At 37.1% G+C, this 17966-nt stretch overlaps 1 protein-coding gene across 1 annotated transcript in view; it reads right to left on the bottom strand.

Annotated features, from left to right (window-relative positions):
- Positions 1-17966, bottom strand: part of map2k5 (mitogen-activated protein kinase kinase 5) — a 33924-nt gene that overhangs the window by 4650 nt on the left and 11308 nt on the right. The window contains exons 9-21 of the mRNA XM_085907755.1: positions 15918-15957; positions 15047-15115; positions 14629-14710; positions 13672-13733; positions 12347-12395; positions 12165-12238; positions 11581-11631; positions 11434-11505; positions 9678-9707; positions 5617-5643; positions 5342-5374; positions 3665-3726; positions 3336-3381 (exon numbers count right to left, since the gene is read on the bottom strand). Coding sequence (XP_085763881.1) covers positions 3336-3381; positions 3665-3726; positions 5342-5374; positions 5617-5643; positions 9678-9707; positions 11434-11505; positions 11581-11631; positions 12165-12238; positions 12347-12395; positions 13672-13733; positions 14629-14710; positions 15047-15115; positions 15918-15957 — 697 coding nt within the window. The remainder of the gene's footprint in view (positions 1-3335; positions 3382-3664; positions 3727-5341; positions 5375-5616; positions 5644-9677; positions 9708-11433; positions 11506-11580; positions 11632-12164; positions 12239-12346; positions 12396-13671; positions 13734-14628; positions 14711-15046; positions 15116-15917; positions 15958-17966) is intronic.

The following is a 17966-nucleotide window of genomic DNA, read 5'->3' as shown; positions in this document are numbered from 1 at the left end:
ACAAATAATTACTTTAATAAAAAAGTACAAATGAAAATAACAACAACTAAACAAAACTACAAACAACTAAACGCAGTTAGTAACGTAAAACACTTCCAGTAGGTTCATTATATAGGCGAGTAGGTTCTTTTATTATATCGTTTTTTATCTTTTGATTTCTAGATTTTTGTTTTAATTATTTGTTTTGTTTTTATTTGCTGTTTTGTTGTATTGTTTAGGTATTTTATGACTTTCATTTGCTGTTTTGTTTAGTTTTTGTTGATTAGTTTCATTATTTGTTCTTAGGTTTCTTGTTTAATATTAGTTATTTTTATTTGCTATTGCATTTAGGTTTTGGTTGTTCTGCATAACTATTTGTTGCTCCGTTTATTTGTGTTTTAATTATTTGTCACATATGTTTCGCATTTTCGGACCAACAGGATAGTCTGTTTCGGAGCAAAAGCAAGAAATGTCATACAGGATTGGTGATCATTAAATCCTACCAGCTAAGCTCCTGGAGAGAGGCCAGTGGAAAGTCTCCTCAACTGAGCAACGTCATTAACTTATGACGACAGTATATAGTGTGTCCACAATAAAAAATGCATAAGTATAAGGAGAGAAAAACACTCACTTTCATCTCAGATGGCTTATCAAATGTTCACTCCAAAAGCTTAAGACTTGTCCAAATTCTCGGTAGAATCAGTTATCTTTTAAACCAGAAAAATGACCACTGATTCAATTTGATCGAGTTGACCTAATTCAGCGCTTTAAATCTATGGTCAACAAAACGACAATATTTTCACTGTCCAACCTTAGTCCATAAGTTTGCGAGGAACACAAAAGCAGGCAGTCTCTTTTCGGAGCAAAACTGCAAAACCTGGTCCTCTTAGGGTTGAGATGTTATAATTCCTACAAGTATGTTGATTAGCTCAGGATATCTCCCTGTGTTATTATTTGGTACGTTTGCCTTCCAGTAGAAAGGAGTAGCTAAGATAAAAACTCAAGGCAAACGGCAGCACAAGCAAAACAGGTCGATGTCGTTTGGCACATTAACATACAGATAGAATAGGTAAAAGAGTTTTAATGGACTCAGGAGGCTGGCGGAATGGGGAAGCAGAGTAAGAAGTGTGCAAGAAAGGGGGAATGAGGCAGAGGAGAGAGGAAGACAGAGATAATCAGCAGGCTGGCATTACAAAAGCAGGCATCCATGACCTTACATCTCTCGGCTCATCGCGGGGAGAATGAAAGAACATGCCTCAAGGAAGACAAAAATACAGGTAAGAGGAAAAGTAGATGATATAGAGACAGCTGACAGGGCAAAAGCCAACAACAAAAGAATTAAGTACATTTCTAAATATGCAAGGTGTTTATTAATGATGCTGTCCATCCATCCATTTACTTCCACTTATCAGAGGATGGGTCAAGCGGGTAGTAGCTTTAGACTTCCCTTTCCCCATTCACTTTGTGCAGATCTTCCAGGGTTATTCCCAAGCTTGCCAGGAGACATTGTCTCTCCAGCGTGTCTTGGGTTGTCCCAGGGGGCTCTTACCACCTCACCAGGGAAGCGTCTAAGACTCATCCTAAAAGGATGCCCGAGCCACTTCATCCAGCTCCTCTCAAGGCAGAGGAAGAGAGGCTCTACTCGATGCCCCTCTTGGATGACCGAGCTATTGTTGTTTCGGTCATGACCGTGAGCATAGTACGTGATAGGACTCCAGATCGACAAGTAAATTCTTTACTGAATTTAGTTTTACCTTTTGGCTCAACACGACCTGATTCAACTTTTTTTTTTTTTTTATTGAAGTGATGTCGATAGAGGTATTATTTGTTCAAATGAGAATCAAGCTGCCACAAAAACGATATCCAAAACCTAACCTCTGCCTAAGAAGAGCTGCTAAGAACACCCTCTTTGTCACGAGACATTCACTTCTGATGAGTGTCAGACCATGGTTTCCATTTAGCCCTCGATGGTGTCAGACTGCAAACTTGCTATCTGTTAGCAGCTTCACATTTACACCCTTTGATGCTCTGTTCTCACAACGTAAAACTTCCTCTCTGAGGACCTAACTGTCGCTTGTCCTTGGCCTTAAAACAGAGAGGAAAATGTCTGTCCGCTTTAAAGGTGGTCAGTACAAATGACAGTGTGGAAGGAGTGTCATACATTGGAGACTAAGCTGTGAAACAACTTTGGGGAGCAAGGGGAAAGATGAATACATGCCAATGATAATATGATGTGTTGAATGCTTTTCGGGATATAAATAAATGTAATCACATCTACACTTGAATCAATTAAGAAACTATTTGTTTGATATAATAACTTGTTCCATTTTCTCGGGCAGAGAAGATGACATACTGCAACGGTAGAGCCACGGTGACTGGCTGCCGATATGGATTCATCATCTGCATGTGCAGGGATGACAATTGTGTTGTTTCAGCCAGCAAAACCGCGACTGCGGTTCTGACATCACTTTGTCTGAATATTGAATGAATCATCATGTAAGTATCAACAATACTACTTTGGGATCGCATCTTCCACAAATAAGCATTTACAGTGCACTGCTGGAGGAGCAACTTTGTACATTAAACTACAATGAACTCAAAAATGGATGTTTTTATTATTTTAAATAGGCAAAAAAAATCAATTATCAATATTTTCAGCCATATCACCCAGATTTATTAAAGTGCATTATGTTTAAAAACGTGTTGCATCAGTTTTTATATTGACCGCTTCATTTGACTTTTTCATGGTTGCGTTGATTTCTTATTAAACAATAAGTGTTAAAATGAAACATCCCAAATTCAGCCTTTTTATTTCAGTGCTATATAATATAGAAAAAGTTAAAACATTTCGACATATGATTGATATTGACCAATATGAAAGACCAGTACTTTCACTTGTATATATTGTGATATACTTTTTGGTTATATCGCCTAGCCCCTATTACGCATAATCCTCAAATACAAACAGGCACAGACGCTTGTCTGCTAAAAATGATCACAATAGATTTGATTAACTCTTGAACAGTACTTAGCTGGAATCAACAAAGTGCCAATTTAATGAATTACTGCTGAAGTGCACCTTCAACTAGTCTCAAGGTTTTCCACAGATCTTTGTGTCTTTTTTCATGACATGAAAGTTAATTCATGTTCTTTCTACTCATTAGTACGGATTTTAAATGTGCTTGACCGTGAACTCTGCAACTTTACAAAAAGTACAACTGGAGACAAAAGCTACACAGATAAAACTTTCATTAATTTTCTATAACCAATGCGCAGGAGTATGACACTGTATACACAGATTCTCAATGTGATTATTTTGAAGGTTACAATTGCTTGCACAAATTGGTTTTACTTACCATTAAGTTATTGGGGGCAGGTCTCTCTTTGGGTTGTCTCCTCATACTGAAAGAGCAGACAGTCAAAATGTACTCAATATAAGATATGTACTGTATTGTTTTTGCTCAAATCTATTTTTAAAAAATCCATTCAGTCAGTTGCAAAGGCTGAGTTGATACAGCAATAGTTCGTTATTTAGAGAAAACAAATGAATACGTATCCTCAAAAGCAAACTAATTCCCTCAGGGCAACGTTGTGTGGACAGTGAAAATATGTATGAGCTTGTGAAGTAGAGGTGAATACATTGAGATGACAACAAGTACTACATCATCTTAAAAACTAGACTTACCACTGGGTAACGAAGTGAACAAAAATCTCGCTGAACTGTCCCGCAGGAAGAACTGGAGGATCCTTTGAAGATATAAAGGTGTGAAGATTAGGGGTGGTGTGTTCATTTTTATTTATCGGTGGTTGGATGGTTTGTAACAAACCAATCGACGTCAAAATCGCTAAAGAATACCACGGATTTTAATGATCTGAGCCAAAAACAAACACTAGGTCTCGGGTCTTCTTTACCGTTTATTTTCCGTTTTCTTTTTTGCTTTGTTCCACTTTGTCTTCTTTGCAGCAGCGTATGAATACAGTTTCAATGTTGAATACATTTTCAAATAACTGAAAGTGTGCCGTTTTAAAATGTTTTTGGCAATGTATGGTGTGGATAAAGAGCTTAATAGGTCTTCTGCAATTACTACTCGTTGCAAATTTTATGTAACTTTTGGGAAATAGGTTTTGTGTCAAATTTTTACTCTCAAAGGTTATGAATTATGTCCTGTGTATAATAAGGAATGAGATCCCAGAATTTTTAATATTTAACTGAACAATTGGTTCCATCTAATCTCACTGCACTTTACAGTGCTGAACCCATAGTAACATCGTTATCGTATCGCTATCAAGATTTCCAGCAAGAATAATGAGATAAGAAAATGTGGCCATATCACAGCTCTCGAGAACACTCTTTTAAAGTGAGTGTACGAAATCAATAGCAATATAAAATAAATACATTTTGCTGTTTAAGTCCACCTATTTACTGGCACATGTACCTTTTGCGGTATCAAAAAAACATGCATTTATGCATGTATTCATGTTTCCAGCTGAGAGGAAGACTGCTGTAGCTTTGATGTGGCAACAGGCTAAACGCACAAAAGACAAACAGGCTGATGAAAGTGGCTCTTCTATGTGATTATTATTCCTCTGGTTGTCAACCTGGTTCCACGATGTGAACAAGGGTACAAGGCTACGAGTAAATATACATGTCATTGCCATGAAGCAATTATGAGGCAAAATTAGATCAGTAATTACAGTCTTGAAAATAAAGTGGAGCTGCTTGCTTTTACCCAAACAGAAAAGCGGTACATTAATGAGAGCGGACAGTGGGCAGATGGTAGGACCAACTACAGAGAAGCCCTGCTTCAAGGTATCAACTGAAAACAGTTAATAAATCACCATAACATGAAGGAGAGAACAATTTCTTTGAATGAGTTGTTTCATATTACATTAACAGGCAGGATTTTCATACCTTAGAGTTCCAACTCTGTGTCCATCTTGTCAGATTACACACACAAAGTGGAATGCGCATCAGGTTAAATCCTTCCTACATCAACCAAATAAATAAATATCCAAGTCTGGATTTGTCCTTTGCCACTTGGACATCCAGCAAACCTAACTAGCACTATTTGCTTGTGCAACAGTTTCAGTTACAAAATATTTTTTTTATCTACTTTGGTGCAATTTAAGAATGCAAAACAGCAGTGTTGTACATAACACTTAACGAACAAAGGGTCCGCCATACAGTACAAATGTATATATATTGTATTGTATAGCCTAAGGCGGTTGCTTTGGGTGAAAGGCTGAGTGAGCGGGAAGATAAGATGCCCAAGTGGTGTGCTTCATTAGGAAACAAAATATAAGCTTTCTGGTCCATTAGGACTGACTTTAGATGCAAAAGCACGGAAAGACGACGACTCACCTCATCAACAATGCATTGCAGTAACTGAAGAGGCTGAAAGAGGAGATGAAAAACACGTTAGTTGATCGGGATTTTCAGGGCAATATGGAAAGTCGGGTTGTGATTCGCCTTTGCAAAGAAATCAAATGCAGGGAAGTCAGACAAAGCCACCCTTAGCTCCTATATGATTTATTTATTTGCGACAAAACCAGCATTTTGAGCCTGAGCAAATATTTGAATGCAACTCCTGTGAAATGTGACCAGGCTAAGAGTTTGCAAAGAAAATTAAAACTTACCATTAGTGATCCTTGGTTTTTCTGGATCTGTAACACAAACAAGAGAAGGGAGATACGGCAATATGTAATTAGCATATCATAATCAAGACGATCCACTTGGACACATTATGATCACTAGGAGAAAATTATTGCTTTCCTGGTGGCAATTTGTGGCTATGCGTAACACCATTTACATAATGAAAACACACAATTGTTAATGGCCTTGCTCTCATTTGGGAGAATGGGCATAAAAGATCCACTAATGTGAATTCTCAGAGTAGCATTTTATTCTTGCCCTGCAGGTTAGCTCGAGGTACTGAGATGTACAATAATTGCTACAATCGGCATGACCAGATGTCAAAGTGAGCAAGCATCAAGTTCCAATCTATAACACAGTGGAACTTGAAGTTGATTCAAGATGCTGGTCTCCGATTTGTCTGGATTCAGAATATATTTTTGCCAAAAGAAATAATGAAAAATAATATACAGCGTAGCAAGTTGACCATGAAATATTAAAAATTAAAAACTGCCGAATTAATAATTCTTAAGAGTCAAGACAGAGTGCATAAAAGATTCTCAATGTGGACGCTCAATGTTGTCGTCGTGACTTTCGGTTTGTCCCATTAGTGGTCACAACAGTGAGTCACTCGCATGATTTGTTCGGTGCAATTTTCACACCAAATGGCCATGCTGAAACAACTCGCTCTTATTTTCTCAATCCAGGCTTCATTATTTAAATATTGTAAATGTTTAACAAGAGTATCTTGATATCACTTAGAGAAATATGTAATAGAATGACTAACAGAAAATAGTAATTGATATTTTTACAGGTTGCAAAGTGGTTATGAACACGTGGATTTTTAGTTTTACAAGATATTCTGAGATCTTGTGCGAAGAGTTGTACAATATTAGTTTTTTCGTGAGAAATTAAATTTGGGGCACAGCTCGTATAAATATCGAATAGGGACACCCCTACTTGCCATGAATACTGAAAATCCACAAATAATAGAGCGCCTGCAAAAGTAATTAGTCATTGCATACATATGCCACATGATGGCAGCAAAGCATTTAAAACGGAGAGCATCATGAACCATTGTCGACATACAACTAACATCCCAAATGTGCAAACCAATATGCACAGTAGCACTTTACACAGAGGTAAAGAAACTCATATTTCGGCATTTATACTCAACAATAACTGTTGGGGAATGTGCGCAATGAAAAGACGACTATTGGTAATTGCATCTGGAGGAAAGCAAAACAAAACGTTCACTTTCATCATTTGCCTTACGGAAAGAAACGCCAACAAATCAGGACATCTCATACAGACGACACCATCAATTAATGAAACCCTAGAACAACAAGATTCCACTAGACAGCTCCAAAGCAAGTCTTTCATTGATTTGACTTGAGCACAAAACAGCGAGATTTTACAGCAAATACCCGCGTATCAGTTCCACAAAAACTTTTCTTGGAAAAAAGTATAGATTTTGGTCTACCAATTTATGGCTGTTCCAACATTGAGGCTCTGCTAATGTGTGTCTGATCTAATCACGTTTCCTAAAAAAAAATGTTCCTAATGCAACTTTTTTGACAGTATATTACAGCACTTATTGATTCACTCAATTAAATACAGGTTCCCACACACTGTAAATATCAAGAGACTCTTAAACTGCCTCCATATCCACTTTTGCCTGATTCAGACACATTAAAGGCAACAATGTAAAAGTAATTTGCCCTGAAATAATTACTTGGACCAAATTGCATACTGCTTCAGAGGTTGAAATTGTATTGTGGAACACAAACCAATTCAAGCATAACCAAGCACTTATTTTTGTACGGGGAAGCTTAACCACGTATCAAAACAGATTTTCTGCATATCTTTCTTGACAAGGAGTTTGCTTATCATTTGAATTTGAACATAAACATTAAGTTGATCTAAAAGGACATCATTTCAAGGCATTTTGCATTTTTGTCACGCTTAAATGTTTTAGACATTTCCTCACACCCCTGTCTGCTCTGTTTGTACACTGTCTTGTCTTTTTTTATACGACCTTTCATACACACGACATAATTATAGGACTATGATGAATTAAGACCTTGCTCTGGATAGGTAGAGCAAGTCAAAACGTTCACAAACACCGCTTTGTGTTTTGCAGTACGACAGCAAAAGGAAAAACAAAAATCCCATTTAGCATGTCGGTCGGGATCAAATGTGCTGCTGGCTGGCTGTACGCAAATCAGATCTATTGTCTTCAAATACTTTTGGGCTGGTGGAGAAAGACCTCAATTAACTCCTGACAAAGATCTTTGATCATGACAAGTATTCACACATTACGATCTACTGTGAGCACAATCACATGCATCATGTTATCTTTAACAGTACAGACTAAAAAAAAAAAAAATAATCAATCCTCAGTGTGTATTAAGATGCGTTCTGGGAAAGTGTAGTAGGGGGGGTTTCTAAACAGCTGTGCCGACGTCTGTAAAAATGACAGCTTAGGCCTGAGGACTTTGGCTATAGCTGTGCCTTGCTAGATCCAAGTCCTCTTGCCAGACCACTCGGCAACAGCCTGCAGGTGATCGGTCAGCAGTACCATATGGAAGCTGAGAAAAATTAAGAGATTAAAAGCTGCATGACACTAAGACACTAAGACTTTTGGGGCTTTTACGTATTGCTTCATTAAAAAAAAAGACCAAGAACCAGAAATGACAAGATCTGCATCATGGCTTTACAATTAATAATAATAATAATAATGACAATAATCATAATAATAATAATAACTCCCATCTATGTCTATCATATAGCACTATATAATAAATAATAATAACTCATCTATATGTCTATTTATTATAAAGGACTTAAAAACATGTTTACAAAGTGAATCGAAAAAGCATGCATTTACAGTTTAAATGGTCACCAGCTATCATACGACCTATCGTGTAAAAACGAGTAACGAACCAACCCTAACCATTGTAGAAAAACCCAACCCTTCCTTTCTTCCTTATCAAAAGCCAGTATTAAGCCCAGCAGCTGCATTCGGAACCAGGTGTAGCCAAATGAGTGATTTTTGATTTACTGGAGACAAGTGACAGAAAATGAGCACAAGAATTATGTTTTGGAGGCAAACAGTGTATTATTAATATTAATATAACAATAAAATATATAGGAATATTACCAAAACCAAATGCAAACGTGAGAAAAAATGAGCACAAGAATTATTATGTTCGGGAGGCAAACAGTGTATTATTAATATTAATTAATATAACATAATAAAATATGTATGAATATTAAGAAAAGCAAAAGCACTCAATATAGAAAGAAAAGAAACTGTTGCGTGACTTTGGATGCCTTGAAATCCCCGAAAGTACGTAAACTCAAAGCATAGCTGAAACACTGCACTGTAGATAGAAACCACAGGCTCTCATTTCGTGCATAGGCCCAAGATGGAAGCTGAGGTAACCAGAATCAGATTGCTCAACTAGAGATTAGTGAGATAAACCCATTTGAAGGGCTAATTAAGACTTGATGAGATTGGGAAGTCACTTCTGTGGTCGGCAATTACATCTGAGCAGGACTTAAAGTAATGCAATGAGAGAAAATGCTGCACTCAAATCAAAGATAGCGTGCATCAATTAAAAAACAAAAAACGACAAAAAACAACACCCCAAAACTAAAGAACAATCTAGTTGACACAAACCTCTTCATCCTGGCTTTCAAGAGGGCATCGAATAAAACCTTGGAATCCTTTATTATTCCCTTTAAAGGTGACTAACAAAGTCCGTTTCATGCAATGTATATACAGAGTTCTGTTTAAGATTAGCTTGACCGTCTTTGTCAAATCTAGATCATTACCTGAAGACCAGAAAAGCACAGTCAGGTAAGTAGACCATTTTAATATTAAATCTTTCCCTATTGAAGGATTTCAAACAACTGATGTGCCAGGAATTTAATACAAGTACCAATTAAAATGGCTTTTATGTAATTTTATATATTTCATAATATATTGTGTATCATTTGTGTATTTTTATTTATTTTGTACCTTTTTGACTAGAAATTTAAAATGAAATTAAGAACTTACCTGTGGATAGGGAAACATTCCGAGGGCCAGCTGTGTGGAAATCAGCACAAAATGCAAGTGAATATATTTTAGTATTCAAGAGAAACCATGACCATGAACAGAATAAATGGGAGGGAGATGATGAATGGATGAATGAATGGTAGGTTGGATGTTTGAACTGTTTAGACCAGTGGGGGCGCACGGAACATCTTATTGTAAAGGACAATTTTGAGGTGACTGCCGCCTTAAGCACAGTTTGAATGGTCTAGTCCAGGGGTGTCAATCTCTTTTTAGTCACTGGCTGCATTGTAATCATGGTTTCCTTTGGAGGGCAATTATGATCCTTGTATACAGTATAGGTTACACAACAAAGTGATGAATAACTAGTTTTGAAATAAGAGACGAGTAAAAACTGTTTCAATATTGTAAAAATATCAATGGTAATAAAAATTATTAGCAGTACTTCTACCGTATTTTCCGGACTATAAGTCGCAGTTTTTTTTTTCAATGTTTGGCCAGGGGTGTGACTTATACTCAGGAGCGACTTGTATGTGAAATTAACACAATATATCATTTCACATGTTATTTTCACACTAAACCACATGAGGGCGCTCTCAACTGACAATGGGTCTGTTGTGACATAGAAGAGGAAGCGCTGCATGTTATACTTCCGGGGTTAGCGGAGTTAAGTGACACAAAGTATGAAGATTTCATTGGATTTAATGATTTGGAGTGACAAAGATGGTTCGATAAACTTGTTAGCATGTTATTTATGCTAGAGTTATTTGTACAACTCTTAATATGTTACGTCAGGTACGTATTTTGTTCCCTGTTTATGTAGCATTAGCATACCGTATCGTTCAGCCTGTTGTTGCCTATTCTATTTTTATTCTAAACTGCCTTTCAAAATGGCATTGGTGTTGGATTTTATCAAATAAATTTCCCCCAAAAATTTGACTTATACTAGAGTGCAATGGAGGAGTGCAATCTCAATATAATAAAAACTGTTCAAATATTTAAAAATGAAATATTGAAATCAAATCAAATATTTAAAAATGAAAAAATATTTTAAAAAGTGAATGGTAATAAAAATTGAAAACAATTTGAAATTTTGGAATTGATATGAATTTGTCTTCACGGGCCACCGAAAATGATGTAGCGGGCCATATCAGGCCCCTGGGCCTTGACTTTGACACTGTGTTGTAGGGGGATTTGTGACAGGTGTCCTGACATTTGGCAAGTTACATGTTCAAAACGGATTTTATTGATTGAAACGTGATCATGATGGAGGAAGCTCAATCTAAATCGATTAGGCATGCAAGTCATTTCATGTCGCTCAATGCCTAGCGAAGACGAATTGAATAAAAGGAGACAGGTAAAACGGTGTTAAACAATCACAGAGAGTTCATGTCAATAATTTTGACTTGGCTCATTTTCTATGAGCTCCTCCTTATTGTTTCACTTTTAACAATATTAAACAATATTGACACGAAAAGCGGAGGCAGAAGAGCAAATCATTTGTTCTACTGTGGCCACAAACAGATTGAAAATCAATAGCCTGAGTGGGCAGGCAAGTGACAGGAGTGGGATACTAAAATTTAAATTATATTTGAAAACACATTGTCAATCAGGCACTTTAGCAAGACCCCTGGGAACAATGAACACTGCTTCACTCCATCATCATCAGCTCTCACTTGACACACACGCGCGCAGGCACACACACAACACACACACCTATAATTCTAATCTCATAAAATCAGACAATTTATCATCATACCTCCATGAAAGAGATTCCAACACTCCAGACATCTGCATGTATGCCATACTGTTCCCCCGATATCCGTTCTGGCTGTGTAAGTCAAAAAATATGTCACGACAAGGTTTCTCTGTCAGAGAAAAGGCATGATAGCTTATGTCCACTTACCGCCATGTATGCATTTGTTCCCACATATGTTTTGGCAATTGAATTCACCAACTGTAAGGAGTGAAAGTGATACTGAATGAATGAATGGTTGTTATCCTTTTAGAGCACAGAGCAGTAAACAGTGTTATTTTGTAGGTATATGATGTTGGAACCTTCATTTGAGGTGGAAAAAAAAGCAGTTTCAAAAAATATATCAATATTCAGGTTTGGTGTTCAGACAAATGTCCCAAATACTGCCAGTACAAACACACATTGCAACATCCAGACACAAACATGCACACAATGACAAGGGTATTGTCACTCAGCCACGCTTTCACCACCTCTTTTGAATGCATATCAATGAGGCTTCACAGTTGTGGTCATAATTATAACGAGATATTTTTGAAGGGTGTACTGTAGAACAATGGCATGGGGGGGGAATGTGAACGCATGAGAAAGACCCTTGGGAAAGCACTGGTTGTAAAATGAATACACTGATTGACAACTTGACCAAAGGCACAAAGCACTGCACGCAGTAGAAAAGTGTATCTTCCCTCTCTTCCAACCATCAGCCTCCCTTACATTCAACAAACAAATTAGTTTACCTGAGTGCTGACACCAAAGTCGCATAGCTTGACTTGTCCTCGGGTGTTCACCAGCATATTGGAGGGCTTGACATCTGCAGAAACAAACTGCATGATACAACTGCAACATCAGCAATCTGACACTGATCTTTATCAACTCTGATCCTTTTACTAACACAAAGCCCAAACCAAGGTATACTCACCTCTGTGAAGAATCTTTAAGCTCCACAGATATGTTAGGCCTTTCACAACCTGCCCAAAAAAAAAAAAAAAAAAAACTCATTAAGAAATTTCAACATCATCCAACTTCACTCCTTTTCAAAAATGAAATAAATTGCAATAGTGTGTTAATTTTGTCAGCTATTCTATGAAATGCTTGTGAGCACAGGCTCATAAGTGGGATTGCCTTGTCTTTTGTAGCCGGGGAATGTCATTAATTGGCCATGATGACAAGAGGACTTATCATTCGAGCAGCTGACAAATATAAGCCAAAGATTCAAGAAAAAAATGGCAGAAAAATAGTTTTTCATTTGTGTGTAGACCTTGCGGTTACCATTCTTTCATTCGTCAAACTTTTGCCTCTGTAAAGCTTGAATTAGTTACTACCTAAGTGCAGATACTGAGAATTAATTGAGCTGAATAGCATCTCTTCTGAACGCCATTAAAAAGTGCAGTTAGTACAACAGCACAGAGTGGGAAAAGTACAAGACTTGTAAAAAGTGATGCAACAACCATCATTGGGAGCTTTTTCGTAAGCTTTTTGACCATTCAAAAAGTAAAAGAAAGTGTCTTTGTTTGTGGAGCCTAAAGTGGTGAGAATGATGTTTAGATCTTTACTTCGACCCTCTTAGATGCCTCTCACATGATAATTAAAGGTGATGGATGGTAAAAAGAAGGGAAAGTTGTAAATTACTGATTTAACACAGATTTAACAGCTGTCATTGATTCAAGACAAAGTTTGAGGAGAGAGACAGAGTAGAGGATGAGCAACCAGAAAATGGTGATGATTTTTCAAAGAGGACATTCACATAACATCAAGGCCATTATTATTAAAGGTCAAGGCACTGTATAATGGAGGACAAAAAAAATAAATAATGAAGAGTTGATCGTTCAATCACATAGCCTGTGGTCAGGACTGCACTACATAGAGGCTAATTAATCTTTTCACACTTGTGTTTTCTTTCTTCTAATCGGAAAATACTGCTTTTATCAAACAATTGCCATTTACATATCTTGTACATTTGGTCAAAAAATTGTGAGTCGGTCACCCCTTTCTATTCAAAAAGTCTTGGCTCAGTAAATGCTAAGAATGTAAAACGCTGACTACAATCAAAATATTCAGTGCCAAGGTCGCGTTATGCCGTTAGATGCATTTTTCTTTCCCCATTAAGAGGGATTGATAGAGGACTGATGATGCTCTGGCCCTTTAAATTTGATCACTTTGAGGAGTGGTAATTCTAAATTGCCATTTCAGGTTGGAAATCTCCTCTGTTGGCTGACTGTTTTCATTTTGTGTGCTATAACTTACTGCCACAGCAATCCTTCCCAGGACATGCTCTGGAATCCTTTTATACACGTCCAGTGAACCACCTGTATTGGAAAAAGAGTTGTTTCATTTATCCCAAAACAATCACTTGATGATATTTAATTGATAACAAATTATGGAAACCTGGCTTTTTAATGTTTGCATACAAATGCTGTCGTTATGTCTCTGGACTGCCCAGCCATTAAGTGTAAAAGCATAATATATCGCCTTTAAGAAAATAAGCTTTTTACATTGACAAATGTAAGATACACTTTAGATAGAATCACATGCACGCAAACATGTTTTCATAATTTTCAGAATTTTTTGATCACCCATAGCAACTAATGTGACATCATCCACAATGAATCATGTAAATGAAAGGTCATTTACTGCTTATTAAAAACAGTGACCTGTGGAAAATCAATAAATATCTGACTGGGTCACAAATTTCCCCCGGAAATCACTCACAATTTTGTATTCAGTATACAAAAAGTTACTTGTATTGCTTAAAAATCCTGTTTTTTTTTCCATCTGAAAAATAAAAAATTGCCCATTTTTTTAAAAGTATCTGCTTTTTGAAGAGGAGAAAAACATTAACTATCAAGGTTTAAAACAAATGCCAAGCTGTTAGACATACTTTGTTGACAGTTTGGCAAAAGTGTGAAACAGGGGATTCAATGCATTAACAGAGTTGACACACACAGACCCACAACTACTAACACATCTCACACTGACACAGGAGTGTGTGCGCGCACACATACACACACAGACACACACACACTTCAAATTCCACTCAAGTCAGATTTATTACACCCTTGTAGCTTTTAGCACACTGGCATGCTAAGCAGCTCACAACACTGTGACATTCTTTTGATCAGCAGATGTGTAAATGGATACATGGAAGAGACATGGAGGACAGGTCAGAGCAACACCAGTCGCTGATGTCACAGAAAAACTCACCATCCATAAATTCTGTACATATGGATATCCTGTTCTCCACAAAAAAAGCACTGAAGAAAGTGATGATGTAGGGTGAGTCACACTGCAATAAAAATAGAAAAAATAATAATAATTGCAGAATACAGAAACTGTAATTCAAATTACCTAAATTATTAGAAGACCTAGATGAAATTAAAAAAAGGTCGTTGGTTTTCCTTGCCAAGTTTTTTTTTGGGGTCTGGAAATGTTTGTATATTTTAGATTTGCATTTCTAATATAAATATCAGACAGGTTTGATTGTTTCCCAGATTACCTAACCTAGTAATCAATAGAAATTTTCCCAAAGATTTTCCCACAATTTGTATCTAATGTATAACGAGGGTGGAATGAAGGCTGTTTTGGCTGATAAAATCTACAGAATAGTCCAACAGAAACTGACCTTGTAGAGAATTTCTAACTCTGACATTATCTGCTTCTGTAGCTCCACAGTGATGTCAAGAGGAATTACCTGTTAGAATAATGCAAAATAGAAATACCACAATCAAAGGAGAGAATTTATTCCACTCACACCCACCACATTTTAAATCAGTTCCCAGGTATCTTCTTTTTAAGAGAAAGTATTTGTCAAGAATCCCCAAGTATCAAACATAGCCAGGGGTGATGAGGGAAAACATTTCACGTAATTAGTTATTTTTACTCCGAGGTGGGCTGGCGCTAAGTAGGTATGACATGACACTTTGAGCTGTGTGCGTATGCCGATGCTAATCTAACAGGGGCAAAAAGTTGGAGCACTTTGTGTTTGTACATGGCACAAATAAAACCCCCAAAGGATTTCTGCAAATTGTTCTACAGATGGTTTCTCACCTCTCCAGTTCCATTGCACAGACAAGAAAATTAAAACAAAAAAATAAATTCAGTTCTGAACATCCTGAATCAGTTCTAATATCTTTGGCTGCACATGGGTAATAAAATTCAGGTGGTCACTATCACTATCGTGTAGAGGTAAATCCATTTTTTTCCCCTATAATAGTCGAATTCTAATTAAATTTGTTGACCTTTTTTCTTCTCTAAAGATATCTTTGAATTGAACATAAACTGAAATGCTCATTGAGCATTTTCAGTTGCTCGTTCAATTTTAACTTTGTGAGCATCTTCAATTTTAAGATACTTGACAAAGTCCATACTGAAATGCTCATCGAGCATTTTCCTTTACTCGTTCAATTTTGAGGTACTTGAGAAAGTCAATACTGAAAATAGCTTGAACCTCGGGAATTTTTTTTATATGGCATATGAATGACAGTCAGTCTCACCTTAACAGCTAAGACACGCTTGCCGAGTAGATGATACGCTCTAGAAGGACAAAAACAGAAAACCACATAAAAACTGCATGTCACGTATATGCTTGTGCTCTTCTTTTAAAGGAGCCTTAATAAGACAAATAAGACACAGCAAGGTCAAATTGGCAACACTGCAGCAATTGTAGACAGTCCCAAGGTTAGTATATTGGCAAGGGAAGCAAAGATGCACAGCCATATTATGATGCAATGATTAAAGTCCTTAATACCAGACTACAGGGTTAGTTACACACTGCATGAATAGTTTACTCGTCCCAATACTTAAAGACCTCTCACCACACATTTATCAAGAATGCACATGGAGCCAGGTGATGAGAGATGGTCTGGGTCCTGATATCACATGGTTTACTTAAGCGTGTTACCTACCTGATAACAGTGATCCAGACTAGTATCACATTACTTCTTAACTAGACGCCTACAAACTGTTCCAGCCCTTAACATCATCTGAGCAACATTAGACATATGACAAATGTTCATAACTCTTCAACTTGCCATTGTGTGTGTTTGAATTCAAACTATTGCAAGTCAATGGGTGTCCTTGAAATGATTCATACACATAAATATAAGTGGAATGGCTAAATACAGGGTCCGGCAAAATGATCTGACACATTTTTGGGATTAAAAATACGCATTAATGGTGCGCCTTATAGTCCGGTGCGCCTTATATAAGGACACAGTTTTAAAATGGGCCATTCATTGAAGGTGCGCCTTATAGTCCGGTGCGCCTTATAGTCCGAAAAATAAGGTAATGCCATTTTGTTTCATTTGGTTTTGAAAATTTAATCTGTCAAATGGGAGTCGTTATTGTCCACACACTGTCAAGGGCGTTCATGAAAAGTGTCCATAACTCGGCGGATCATTTCATGGGAAATGGCAGCAATTTCTTTACGAATGGCATCTTTAAGTTGTTCAATAGGCGATTAATGTATACCTTTGACTTGAGGTATCCCGAGAGGAAAAAAAATCGCAAGGATTTAAATCAGGCGATCGGGCGGGCCAACCGATGTCACCACGCAATGACATTAAATGACCAGCAAACATCTCATTCAAAATCCCCATCGCACGTCGAGAAGGTTGATTTTCGTTTTAATGCTGATCCACTGGCTCTGAAGTTAGTAACCCATAACAGGATCGTGTTTTGAGCAGGTACGGAATCATGTCTATCAAGTCTGAAGCGCCAACGAAAAGCTCACGTTGCAGTTACAGATTCGTTCTTGATAAACGTTTCCTCAATGAAAGCGTGTTGCTCACTGGTCCAATTCATGTTAGCAACTGAAACGAAACAAAATAACATTATTCGAAAACGAAACGAAAATGAAATGTGCCGAGCCAAAACAAAATGGCATTACAAGTACTTTTTGAAAATAAAAATAAAAAATCCTTTTTGTTTCTTTAATTTATTTGCATTTTATTAAACCTACAAATGTGTCAGATAATTTTGCCGGACCCTGTATATGAAAACAAAACTGACTTGAATGAATACACTGTTATTTCTTTTAGCCCCAAGAGTGTTTTTGAACTGTAGTGTCATGTTCTCCACGAAAGAGCAATTTCACAAAAGGCTGATGTCCTTGTTTTCCCGTTGATGTCTCGGTGTTGTTCTAAACAACAATCAATATCAGCTAAGCATGACTGCTGCCTCGTAATTAAAACGAGGATGTTAATTGAGGCTAGATCGCAGGGGTAGAAAAGTTAATGCTGAATGAGCAGGTTGTGGAAGCCTAAAAAGCTATCAAACAAACTACCTGGAGTCCTCCCATTATTCGAGCCTGAGTTACCAAGCATGTGGCTGAGCCGCTGTGTTTAAAATTTGTTCTAATTTTGCTTGAATCATGTCTTTGGAATGTTGATTGGTCTCCGAACAGACCAACCAGTTTCATTTTATTACAAGAGCTGTGCGAAATATTTTTTATTTACAACAATAATCTTTATATTTGACGCACAATTTACTCTGTCAGGAGGATATACATTTAATATGGGGGAATTTTTTTGGGCGTGTTTATT

Source organism: Syngnathus leptorhynchus, chromosome 3 (genome assembly GCF_054491065.1).
Source record: "Syngnathus leptorhynchus isolate UIUO chromosome 3, UIUO_Slep, whole genome shotgun sequence".
Lineage (NCBI taxonomy): Eukaryota > Metazoa > Chordata > Actinopteri > Syngnathiformes > Syngnathidae > Syngnathus > Syngnathus leptorhynchus.
This window is presented reverse-complemented; position numbering and strand designations above follow the sequence as displayed.